Source organism: Prionailurus bengalensis, chromosome B1, assembly GCF_016509475.1.
Source record: "Prionailurus bengalensis isolate Pbe53 chromosome B1, Fcat_Pben_1.1_paternal_pri, whole genome shotgun sequence".
NCBI lineage: Eukaryota > Metazoa > Chordata > Mammalia > Carnivora > Felidae > Prionailurus > Prionailurus bengalensis.
Genome location: NC_057344.1, coordinates 130,686,752 through 130,700,697, shown reverse-complemented (window position 1 = coordinate 130,700,697; position 13,946 = coordinate 130,686,752). Strand labels below are relative to the sequence as shown.

Below are 13,946 nucleotides of genomic sequence, written 5' to 3'. Positions count from 1 at the left end.
ACTAAGCTCAAGATCCTTTTTTAAGTGACACATCTAGAAATGAGAAAAGAAGTCCCCAACCAGAAGCTCAGTCAAATTAGTAGACCAGAATAAGTGCATTTGCATTTGAGATATGAAATCCCAAACTTCCTCCATGTATTACTTCCCTTACTTATTTATAACAGGATTAGTTTAGTGTCACATCTTATATAGATTCCCAAATGTGTTGATATCAGAAAGAGAGAATTAAGAAGGAAAAAACCTTGAAATTAAAAAGAAACTAAATGGAATCCACTGAGTAGTAGTATGTTTTGGATTTTAAATGGAAATGCTCTGAAACTAGATCAATAAAATCCTATCAATTTAATTTACAAAAAAATCCAGCCAATAAGAAACATAATACAATACATTTGGTCTTGGATTTAAGCAATCCTGGCTCTCTAGTCTTCAACTGAGTGTCTATCTCAGTGGTTCCTGTACTAAAAGATGCCAAAGGTGGAGGACCCATGACCTGAGAATTAAAGTTATGAATATTTAAGCTGTTATGCAAAGCACCAACAGAGCAAAGTATGCATGCAGATAATCATGCATTGTACACTAATCAAATTTTAATAAGTGGGGAATATTATTGTAGAAGCACATGACTTACCAAAAATGTGTTTCTTTTCTTTTTCTTTTTTTTTTTTCATTTTGCAGGAAAAAGTCCAGCATTTACAGAAGGCTTTTGCTTCAAGAGTAGATAAATCCACACAGACTGAACTTCTAGGCTATGATGTAAGTAGCTATATAAAACCATTTTTATCTTCTTTATTGGTATTCAGACCTCCACAGCTTATTTACCTCTGTAGCTGCTGTGTCCATGCATTGATTTAATAGGATTTAGTGGCTCACCATTCATCTTTTTCTCTTAAATAATCCCCAAATACCTTCTGGAACTGAAAAAGATAATTACAGGCACCGACTAGCATACCAATGTCTTCTTATTTTTTTTTTAAACTAACATCTCTAATATAGTCTTTTGAATTAGTAAATTTGCAGACATGTGGAAGATACATACTAGAATGCAAGAACAATTTATCTTTAAGAAAGTACTAATTTATTTGTTAACAGTTTAATAAAGTTATGTTCACAATCACCATGGGCCAGGCACATCATTTTTACATTCTGGTATGTGAAAAGAAACACAACTTTGTAGAGAAATTTACTATTTCTAAATAGTAAGCTAAAACACTATTTTAGCTTTTTAGCTCCAGTTCAGGCTACAGAAAGTAATTTAATTGAATGTTAGCATTTTTTTCTTAGTGTGAAGTACTTGTTGAATTGTCAAAATAGGATTATAAAACGTGTTGATACAAGATTGCTTCTAATAACACTGGATGATTTGGGGTAACTTAGATTTACATTCCTATCTTTTCTTAAATGAAGCTATAAAGTTTTCACTTTGCCTAAGTTCATGACTTTAAACTTCCTTTTGATGAACATATAAAGAATTATCTTCTTTTTCTTGTATCTAACATTTGTAAGAGCTCTCTCTTCTATTTAAAAAAAATGATATTATTTTTAGCACTTTATTGACAAGTAAAATTAGAACAGAAGTAATTTTAAGTTGTTTGATGAAAGTCTTTAATGATAAAATTTAAGTTTATCCTCATGTCCTATTATATGAAATAACATAAATATGAATGGTACTTTTGTGTTGCCTTGCAAATTATATTGATATATTTAACATAAAGCTACTTGTGTCTATTAGGAAATAAACTAAAGTTTTGAATTGCACTGCAGGTTGTTTTCCGCTATTTATATATGTTATTTTTTAATTAAAAAAACATTAAAAGCTATGCTTTTCTTTTGAATTTTTCTGTTACATTCATTTTAAGATATGTTTATTATAGAACCCTAAATATTTTAGATATCAGTATTGTGACTACACTTCTTGCTTAAATACCAATGTTATATATTATTTAAGTGATGTGAATATTTAATTTTTTAAAGTAGAAATGACTTCTAAGTTCAAAAAGGATTTAAGCCACAAGCATTTTTAATGTTTATCTCTTTTGAAGGAGGTTTTTTTTTTCCTGTTTAAAGTTTTTTGATATGTATTATTTATGTATCAATACCTAGGATATAAACTCAGTATGTATTTTACAAATACCCTTTATCTTTTTAAATCTGCTAGCCAGTTGTCCAGTAAGGCTAATAAATAAATAGTTTCTATTAAATTGTATTCCAACATAACAAAATTCTAAGTTAACTGAACACCAGAAAATTGAAGTCACTTGTTCACTACCACATGAACTTTGTGGAAGTCTAGTTATTATAAGTAATGTATTCTTAAACAAGGAAAGAGGAAAACACGTGTGTACTGGGACTCAAATATTCCACTTTACTCAATAAGGAAATGATGTTTGGGAGACTTAGTTTCAGATTTTGAAAGAATTGAATATAAATATAGAATGTGAGAGAGCTATAGCGCAATTAGTGACTTCAAGAGAGAAATAGTTGCTAAGAGATGAATGGTACCTGTGGGGAAATAACTAAGCTGTCTTGTATTTGCCTATCTATTCCGGTAACGTTCTTGTTTCTATGAGATTTGCTATATCAATGCTACATCATTCTCTCAACTGTAAATAAAAATTCTAAATAGAGCCATGAATGTAGTTAATCCTTACTAAATGTTCATTGTTTCTGGCTTCTTTTTATATCTAACAGTGAGAGTTTAATGTATTTTACTGTATTGAATAAAGGCTAAGAATAATAATTTCTTGGTAGTGAGTCCTTTCAGGATTCCTTTGTTTAAGTGTCTTGGACGATTTAGGTAGTCATTAACATAGAATAATAATCTGTTCTAAAGGTTTCATATTTTACTTTTCCTGGTGATAGATTCTAGGATATAATCATCAGAATCAGAAAATCAGTCACCAAAGATATGCGTATAGAACCTCATGTCACTACCTGGATGTAACTGTCACAGTAAACTTTGGGGCATTTTGTATGGAAAAACAGGGAAGGGAAGTATTTTAAATAAGCAAATTAGGTGTAAGTAAAGCATTTTAAATGTGATGAATTGTGTGACTGTTGGGAACATATGACTCATCAATAGTGTATTTTTTTTCCATGAATAAGATATATTTTCTATACTTTTCAATATGTATTTATACACTTTTCACTTTTCATATGTGATAACAATAATTAGACTTATAATACTTTTCTCAGGGAATAGTCTGAAATTATTTTATTTTTTCATAAATACACATATTCACATATATACATACTGTGTCTACTTATAATATGCAATTGTATTTTTCAGAGAAAAATATGAAAAATCTTGTAGAAATCTTACACATTATGAATGATTCTTATACTCTCTTTCTTGCTTTCTAAAGCTGTCAATATTAGCCACAAATTATTCTTTTCCGATCACTGTGGATCATGTTCCAGTGATACAATGTCAGAATATAAGAGACTACAAGTATCCTTTAATATAATTTTCTTGGGAAGATAGCTGTTGCTACACATCGCACTTAAGATAGGAAATAAAATTCCTGAGTGACATTAATTATAATGAAAACTATGAAAAGAAATTTCTGAAAATCCGCTACAGCGAATAAGTTCTAAAATTCATATAATAAACTACTTCCATCCTGTAACAGATTTATCAGGAGATTTGAAACTAATGTTAGTGTACAACGTGCTTTGATTTCTAATGCACGTGACAAAAATATTAAAAAATAAATTCAGAGTGTCTCAGCAAGGGCCTATAAACACAATAGTTCTTGAGATGATGAGGGAGATTGTTAAATAAATGATGAATGTGTCTTAAATAATCAATGACAATTTAACCTCTTTCACTTTCCTGTGTCTACACAGGCTTAGTTTATTGAAAGATCAAAGAATAATTTCTTAGGTGTCACTTGTGTTATTAAAACAGGATAGAAGATGGATAGATGTAGTCAAGTAGCAATGTTGGCAATTATAAGATTACATTAAGAGTTAGGGATGATTTTTCTGGTTACATCGACTGTATACATAAATGTTTCAGCATAAAACATACGCTGTCTGTAAATATTTTATAGTTTGAACTCCTGCAAACAACATTTTTGGATTAAATAATCGGGAATGAATAACCAAAATGCAGTGAAGATTTTATATTCTAATGGGGCAAAAATTCAGGTACTTTAATTAATTAGGCATCTTTATAGCCAGGTTTTTTTCTTTTTAACTTCCTTTTGATGTTTTACAGGTTATCTTTTTACATGTGGCTGATTTACTTTAAGTGTAAATTTTCTTTTCAATTAGAGCTTGAATTAAACGCAGAACAATCCCAGGGTCTCCAAAGAAGTCTTCCTTTAATTAGCATATGTTTTATATTTCTATTTAATAAGAAGTGTTTCTTAGTATTGAACTTGCAATTTTTTGTTCAGATTTCTTTAAGAGTTTTGATGTTATCAAGTATTTCATCAAATATTATTAATCACTGTTAGTCTTAATATCCTTAATGGTTTTCATTTGGCCATTTAAACTGAATCGTGGCATTACATATATTTTGTCTGTGTCAGGTATGAGTGAAGCATAACTCAGTTTGGAAAAGTATGATCTTGCCACTGTGTGTTTTTCAAATATTTTAACAGTTTCCAAATGGTGGGATTTTCTTTATAACTGAACTTTCCTATGTATATGCTAGGAAACTAATATTAATACTAGTTGCATTATGAATACACATTTTGAAAGAACAACTCAGTGCAGTTGTCTGTATATTTTCAATATGCTTCTCAGATTTTATTTTGGAGGCCCTCCTGACACAGTTAATAGTGTATAGGGAATTCTAACAAATACAAAAATAGCTCATCATGTAAGGAGTAAGAATGATTAGTTTTTACCATAACTGTTTTGTTAGCTATGAGACAGAGGAAGAGAGTATTTTGTGTGATGCTACTATGTTATGTCAGCCTATGGATTAAACCTAATTGTGAGAATTGCATAATTATCAATTAGACATTCTCATCCAGCTGCTAATAAGCTCTTGTTTGTTAAAGCTATCTATTTTGGATCCATCATTGCTATTATTTTTCATAAACTCAGTACTTCTGATCATGTCAGTGTGCCTCAGCATTTATAGATGAGTGCCTTCACCCTACATACTTCATTTACTTACATTTACTTATATCAAGTATTTCTCTTTATTTTTATAAATTAAAAAAAAATCAGATTTAAAAGCTGATATATCCCAAGTTTTTTTTGAACTATGGTTTTTCATATTACATTAAGGGTCACTTTCAGACAAAACCATTGGTTTAAAACACAAGCAATATGATCATCTGCCGTAGGGACTTATTAATATTTAATGGAGGAACCAGTGGTGAAGTTTTAAGGGCATCACATTTGAAAATCCATACATGGATTTATTCAACAAATATTACTAAGTGCCCCCTGGAAGCCAGGCTCTGTTCTAGGTGCTTGGAATACCTCCTTTAATCAAACCACACAAATATTTGCTTATAGAGCCTGCCTTTTTTGACAGCATACTTATAATAAATAATAAAGTTAAGTAAAGTATGTAGTGTGTTAGTAGGTGCTAAGTGCGGTCTAAAAAGGAAAAATAGCACAAGGAAAGGATAATTGTGAATGAGGGGTTGAGGGCCAAGACTATGATCAGAAATTTTAAACACGGTGATCTAGGCCGGTCCAGGGCGAGATGTGAGGCTTGAAGGTGGTGAGGTGAAAATCACATTTAGTCAGAAATCCTTTTGTAATTATGCTCCTTGAATACCCCTCAAAGCCCCTCAGTCAGTAAGAACAAATGCTTTGTCTTTGCTGCAGCCCTAGGTAAGAATAGTTGGCTTTGTTTATAGGCCATGTGGTATGAAAAAGTGCATACAGTACCATTAAACCGTAGAATCAGACTCCATGCATTGAGACTCACAGGAGGGGAACACAGACCCCCTGAGGGAACAGCCCACTTGGGCTCCTTCTTTCATAGCCACTTGGCAGAAGCACTGAGAAGAAAGCTAGGTCCTATGAGCCATACCATGTAAATTGCATTGCTTTTCCTCATTCTTTTCTTGCATACACTCTGTCCACCTCCTTCTCTCTCTCTCTCTACCAGTCTTCTTACAGCATAGGCAGAGCTGATTTTACATACTTTAAATGTATAATTAGACTTCATTGTATACCAGCACATCCCATTTGTCAGAGGTGTACCACTAAAGGAAACTAATGCAGAAACCACACAATAGTTACTTGATGAAAAAAATAAATGAATAGATTAACTAAAAGACTCTCATGTTAGTTTTATAATCCTAAAGACCTATTACAAATCAGTATACATTGTTTTATTTTATTCACAAATACAGAAGTGCATATTGTGATTCCATATCATTTTGTTACTTCTAACAAGTGTTTCAAAATGGCTACTTTGTGCCTTTTAGAACAGAGCATTAAATGCAAATCAGCGTAGATAACCAGTAGTTTTAAAACATGAGTGCCAACATGCAGTTTCCTTTACAGTAGTGCATTGAATTCTTCCTTTAAAAATCCTAAATTTTTTATATACACAATGGAGTACTATGTGGCAATGAGAAAGAATGAAATATGGCCCTTTGTAGCAACATGGATGGAACTGGAGAGTATTATGCTAAGTGAAATAAGCCATACAGAGAAAGACAGATACCATATGGTTTCCCTCTTATGTGGATCCTGAGAAACTTAACAGAAACCCATGGGGGAGGGGAAGGGAAAAAAAAAGGTTAGAGTGGAAGAGAGCCAAAGCATAAGAGACTCTTAAAAACTGAGAACAAACTGAGGGTTGATGGGGGGTGGGAGGGCGGGGAGGGTGGGTGATGGGTATTGAGGAGGGCACCTTTTGGGATGAGCACTGGGTGTTGTATGGAAGCCAATTTGACAATAAACTTCATATATTGAAAAAAAATAAAAATAAAATCCTAAATTTTTATCTAGGAGCCAGATCATTCCTGGAATGCCTCCAGGTCTTTATTTCAGTTCTGACTACATAGACTCAGTATTACTTGACTGATAATTCTTTAGTTAAGATAATTTATAGCTGAAATTCTTTTGGGAAAAATAGCAAGGATAGGTGTTAAAAAAGCTCTTGTAATTGTAAAAATATTCATCAAAATAAAACAATAAAAGAACACACAGACACATAAATTGTATATATCTTAAATTATGTGGGAGGAAAAATAATTTTCCCTCTATGCTTCTAGGTTCTTGAGTGTAGACCTACCTGTAATAAACAAATAAAGAGGAGAAAAACAAATTTAGTGACATGTATACCTCCTGTATACGTGGAGATACTTAGGAAACTGAGTAACTCCCTGAAATGGTCCAAGTCACCATCTTAAATACAACTTCCAGCTCAAGACAGAAGATGATACTGTGGGGTTGTGTGGGGGGCAGTAGGGGAGACCAATTATGGAAGGTTACAAGGAAAAGCATAGCAAACAAGGGTAAGACTGTTGTGCAGATTTAAGACTATGTCTTCTTTATTGGTAAGAGTTTCTAGAGATTGAGAGTTGTCCTCTTCTTCCTGGTACAGAGAGACACCTTTACAAATGGAGATTCCCTTATAAATGTAAATTTCGTTTATAAAACAATAACTTGTTTTCCATTTTTACAGCTTCTCCTGCATCTGTGTTTCTTAAAAATACCCAGCTCAAGATAATTCTCATGCTAAAGCGGCGTATTCTGGGTTTATATTTTGCCTTCTTTAATTAGTAATAATGATTATCACATTTGCTGAAAAATATGTTGATTCTATGATAGCATTGATAAAAGAGAAATTTGATCACTGTTGAAAATAAAATTTCTTCCAACCCATTTAAAGTTCTGTCTCATATCACCACCTCTATAGGAAAACTAGATTTAATGACAAAATTTCTAAGATTTTCCAGTATGCTAAATAAGCGTTTCATGACAGGGAGTCCTGTCTGAAGGAATTTTTACCACCCTTTGGAAGAAAATACAATATATACACTAAAGGCATATTTCAGTGACTATTGGAGATCCATTATGCAATTGCAATTATTCATCGTAATTGTCAGCGAGCTCTCTTGCTCAACTATAGACCCCGAACAGTTACTTCTTATTGCATTTTCTTGAGGCATTGACAATGACTGGAATATTCCAACCACCAGACCAGAAAAGCCTGGTAGCAATGGAATACTTAGGAGACTACACACCCCCATACCCCCTTCTCTGACAGTGATCATGTACTGAACACATACTGATCCCTTAGCAATGATCCTGTGCTCTCTGCCCACTCTCTTGTACATACCCATTCTCTTTATAAAACTAGGTGTCCATCTTGTAGGTGCCAAGGTTGATTATTAAGGCTTGAGCCTACCACTTACCCCGGCTGCAGGCACCTAAAATAAATTTCTCTTTGTCTTTTCCAAACCCTCATCGTTTGAGTTTTGGGCTTCTCTTATGATGAGTTTGTTTAGCAACCATGTTCACAAACCCAGCGAGGAGCTTAAGCTTTTGATTTATCCAGCCCCCTCGCTATTCCCTGGGATGGAGCACTTGGCCAGCTCAGTGCACCAGGACTTACCTTCACTAAGTTACAGGCTGTGGTAGCTCACTTGACAACATAATTTGTGTTAATTTAAGTTCTGAGACTTTGCTCAGTTACTTGGTCAACATATATCTTTATAGATTTATATGAATTCATATCTAGGGAAAGCACTGCTTTCCTTTAATTTGATCTACAATCAAGAAAATCTGGAAAAGCAAATTTACTATTTAAATATATACAAATTATTCTTGAAGCAATATAATACATACATCAAAACACATAGTCCCTGAACACACACACAACTGCATGACATAGGTACAAAACAGAATCTACTGTTACTCACTATTTGTATTTATTATAGATGTTAGGATTAGATGCAAATGTACACTAATACAATGTTTAAGATGATTATATGCATTTTTGAATTTTTTTTTTGAGAGAGAGAGAAAAAGTTTGAGTGGGGGAGGGGCAAAGAGAGAGGGAGACACAGAATCTGAAGTAGGCTCCGGGCTCTGAGCTATCAGCACAGAGCCCGACGTGGGTCTCGAACTTGTGAACTGCAAGATCACGACCTGAGCCAAAGTCAGACGCTTAACCAACTGAGCCACCCTGGTGCCCTGATTATGTGTATTTCAATATGATTAAATCATACTTATGCAACTATTTGTTACTGAACTTTGTTATACTTGGTATAAATTAATATATTTTCTTTTAAAGGTAAAAGTTGCACTGACTCTAGAAACATTACATTTTCAGTATGCAGAAATCATAAAACAATATATTCTAATTTGAGACAGTAATGACAAATTTTGCCATACCATAAGTATGACAGTGTTTTATTTTTTCCACTATACCTACTGATGGCATTTCTGTGTTGTCATAGTTGAGCCTTTGTTTCATTAGACCATCAGATTTAATTAATTAAATTAATTTATTTTTTCCTTTTGTTTTCCTGTGAGATTCACTATTCTCTGACAACTCTCCCACTTGTACTTGATTTAGCACCACAAATGGATAATATCTATAAAGATCATTAGCCCTCATAATGATCTTGCTCCATCAAAAAGTTTCTCAAGCACTTGACTTATGCTTTGGGAACTGGGGATACCTAGAAGGGTACGGGGATGGAGGGAGTAATTTTTCTTTATCCTTCAAATTTCTTGGCTGAGACCTCTGTAATAAAAGAGAGATTAAAAGAAGAGAAACGAAAGTTTAGTAACGTATAGGCCTCCTATTATACGCAGGCGATACCTAGGGAAATTAAGTTGACTCCTGAGATGGCCCAAGACATCACCTTAAATGCCATCTCCAGCTAAAGACCAAAGAAAGATGTTGGGGGTTGGGGAGGCCAGTTGTGGAAGTTTACCAGTGGGAAGAGCACAGTGAACAAGGGTAAGGGTGTTACGCAGGTATAAGTCTATGTCTTCTCTTTCGATAAGGGTTTCTAGAGATTTGGTCATCCCCTTTTCCTGGTACAGAAAGAGAGATACCCTTTCAAATGGAGATTTCCCTTATAAATATAAATAACCTTTACAAAAAGGTAACTTCTACTTGATTTTCAGAGGTTTCCCTGTGTCTGCAATCTCTTAAAAATTACAGTTCAATTTATGCCAAAAAACATATTTGGGCTGGCAAATTCTGCTTCCCTTCAATTCCACCTTGAAACTTCCCCAAGAAGTTTCACAACCCAGAACCTGAGTTGATTGCTCCAATATTTCACTGAGCCCATGTCTGACTCCTGAAAATAGATCACTTCAATTAACTGCTATGTCTCATTTTAGGAAGTGGTCTTGCAGATGGGCTCCCAAAGTTAGTCTTATATTGTGCGAGCAATCAGGTATTTAATAAGAGGCATGTCTATGGAAAAAGATAAGCAAAGTTTAACAATTAGCACAAACTATAATAATGCAGTTTGTGAGAACAGGGCGGAGGTAGGGGGCAGCCAATTGAGAGTTCTATATGTCAGGTTCAAATCATGTTTCAAAGTTTGAATATCTCTGATGTCATCAGGTGTTAAGGTGAACTTTCTGAGTGGCCTACATATCAGCAAGCACAAAAGGTTGTCCATATGTGCTGTTGTGATGATTTCTCTTAAGTTTATATGAAGTTGTTCACATTCAATTTGCACAGCTTTGGGAAAAGGATAGGTTTTTTGTTTTTTGTTTTGTTTTGTTTTGTTTTGTTTTGCTTTGTTTCCTCTCAGTAATTTCAAGTTAGAATGGTGGGAGAGGGATGTCTGGGTGGCTCAGTCTGTTAAGCATCCAACTTTGGCTCAGGTCATGATCTCACAGTTTGTGGGTTTGAGCCCAACATCGGGCTCTGTGCTGACATCTCAGAGCCTGAAGCCTGCTTCAGATTCTGTGTCTCCCTCTCTCTCTGCCCCTCCCCACCTTCTCTCTCTTTCACTATATTTTTTTAATTTTTTTTTTTTACGTTTATTTTTGAGACAGAGAGAGACAGAGCATGAACAGGGGAGGGGCAGACAGAGAGGGAGACACAGAACCGGAAGCAGGCTCCAGACTCTGAGCCATCAGCCCAGAGCCTGACGCGGGGCTCCAACTCACGGTCTGTGAGATCGTGACCTGAGCTGAAGTCGGACGCTCAACCGACTGAGCCACCCAGGCACCCCACACTCTCAAAAATAAATAAACAAACATTAAAAAAAGAAAAGAAGAAGAAGGGTGGGATAAAATTGGAAATTAGTTCAGAGAGTTGTAGCAAAATATTTGAGAAAATTGTTAGAATTTAGGATTTGGTCCAATTTACAGGTAGAAAACAACATTTCTAAGACAATAAATTGGACTAGAATCTAATATCCACAAAGTTTTACTACTGAAACATAATTTTCTCTATAATCACCCTTATTTTTGCCAAAATAATCACAGTAGGACTAATTTGTTTGCAAACTAAGTTTAGTTTCATTAAACTTGACCTGATTATGTGCAGTAAGAATAGTGGTTGAATATGTATAGATTCCTTTGAGGTCTACTTTGCTGGAACTTTCACAGGGAATTTTAGACTGAACTTTTAAAAGCCTTGAGGATAGGAAGCCAAGTGAAGGGCTCACCATCAGACTTTGCCTGCAGTATCTAGAGATTTGGATTAATTTCTCTCTTCTTGAGGTCCCAGAGATATCCTATGGCTTCTGCACCATCCAGAAAGTGAGCTTTCTTAGTCATCTGGTAGGACTGCTGGGATCGCTGTAAGCAAAACACCAGGTTGCTTTTCCAAGGAGTGTTATCTGCTCCATAAAGTGAAACTTGGTTCCTTGAACCTGTTTGGTCATGTTTAATTCTATGCACATTCTCAAGGGATCAGAGAGGGAGAAAAAGTAATTGTTTCATCTGTGTTCACAAAGACATACTTACCAAATTGCTGTAATTCATACTTAGCTTACTAGAAAAGAAAAAAAAATTTTTCCTTAAATCTAGAAAAAAAACAAAACAGTAAAGAATCAACGTTGCAAACAAAGTCATAAGAATTCGCATTTTCATGAGTTTATTCAGCACCATGTTATTCTTGTTCTGCTTGGTTTTCTATTAGTTGAGTCAGTTCTGGACATTCTTACCCAGTTCAGATTAAACCTGTGTTCAGCAATTAATGTTCAATATTTTATCTTATTTGCACATGATCTAGATATTCAATAAATTTACATCATTCAGCTTAACTCAAGAAAACTCTAAAGGCAGAAGTTACCTAAGAGATTTGGGAAACTATTTCAGTAGCTATATCATAAACATATAATTGTTGCTCAAAAGTTCACCTAAAAACTCTTATTCCTCTTACATCTAAATCACTTGCTCCCAACAGTCATGCTTAGACTACTCACAAAATCTTTGTGAGACATTAGGCAAAGTCTGCCATTGTTCTGTTTTCTTCCGAAGAGCTTTGTAACAGAGGTAACATGAACTTCTTTGACCTAGGTAGAATAAAAATTGTATATCTGAATTATATTTGTTGACAACTTTGAATACATGTCTACTTTTATTAAACCAACAAACTTCACTTAGCTTTTATTTACTGCAAAAAAATCCCAGATCACATGAATTTGAAACAAACATTTGGGTTAGTTTTTATATTTTTGACTTTTAGAAATAATTTATATAGTGCATATTTTAAGCTATTTAAATAGAGCTTTTACAAATTAATTTTAGCAATAGCATCCAGAGGTTAATTTAAAAAATCACACATTTCACATCATATATAGACACAGGTAAACATATAGGCTGACTGAAAAAGAGATCTTATAGCTAAAATTTTAGCTATGAGTCAGGTACAACACTAAACTCACTAGTCTATAAGAGAATATTTGGATGCAAATTGTGTTTCTGGCACTTTACCAGCTCAGATAGCTAAAGTTTTTCATACTAATATTTGTGAGGAAGACACTGGGATATTTCATCTGCCCAATTTCCAATAAATCCTTTTTTCTCCTTCTGATGAGAAATATCTTCTTGAAGTTTGCATTTTAAAGAATGGCTCTTAGAACATGGAGAAGATGGGTAGAAAAGTTACATCTCAAAATCACAGAAAGTATCTGCATTTTCTCCAAAATGGAGTTTGGGGGTATATTTGCCTATTATCAGTGGTCTGAAGTAATTACTATTTAAAATTTCCTGATTTCTCTTAGGCAAAGGATATTCAGTTTCCAATGTATTGATCTTTTGCAAGCATTTTGAGATGAATTTTGAGAAGTTTGGAGAATTAGTAGAAAAGGACAGATGGATTTTGCATTGCTTCTGGAACTGTACCTCTGTTTTTACAAAGATTTGCAAGACAAAAGCAGTTGTTTCTAATTACTCAAAGAATTGGGTTATAGCCTGAATGATATCAGGGAACTGACCCACACATCTGACTGCAATTTCAATTTGCTTTATAGCAGAAGAAGATGTCCAGTAAAGAAATCAAAATGTTTCTATGTTCTGGAACTTCAGTAGGTCTTTGTGCAGGATGCATAAAGCATTCAACCAAGGCCTTCAGGTGGTCTTCTTCCCCCACCCCCCCCAAATGTACCCTTCATCCTTAGACCAACTTAAACTTAAGGGGGGGAACAACTTAAACTTAGTTTTGTTTGTATCAGCCTCTGACCGTTGGCCTCCAGATAATCCATTTCCTGATCATTTGTAGGAGGATCTGGGAGAAATTCTGATCTGTTTACTTGGTGTGTGTGGGGGGGGGAGGGGGCAGCCAGCTTGTCTGATAACTACAGTATAATCATAGAAAGGAAGAACCTTAGCCATTAGTCAAAGTTCCTGTGAGTGGTGTTGTGAATGTCCACTGATTTTTCTAACTCTTCTCTAAATTTGGTAATATCTTGTGAAAGTGGGATAGGTATTAAGGAGGGCACATGTGATGAGCACTTGGTGTTTTTTGTGAGTGATGAATTACTGAATTCTATTTCTGAAACCAATATTGCACTGTATGTAAACTAACTAAA

The 13,946-nt window shown here is 34.3% G+C and overlaps 1 protein-coding gene across 2 annotated transcripts in view; it reads left to right on the top strand.

Moving 5' to 3' along the window:
- Positions 1-13,946, top strand: part of CCSER1 (coiled-coil serine rich protein 1) — a 1,313,272-nt gene that overhangs the window by 674,725 nt on the left and 624,601 nt on the right. For both annotated transcript variants that reach the window (XM_043572184.1, XM_043572185.1), the window contains exon 9: positions 676-753. In XM_043572184.1, coding sequence (XP_043428119.1) covers positions 676-753 — 78 coding nt within the window. The remainder of the gene's footprint in view (positions 1-675; positions 754-13,946) is intronic.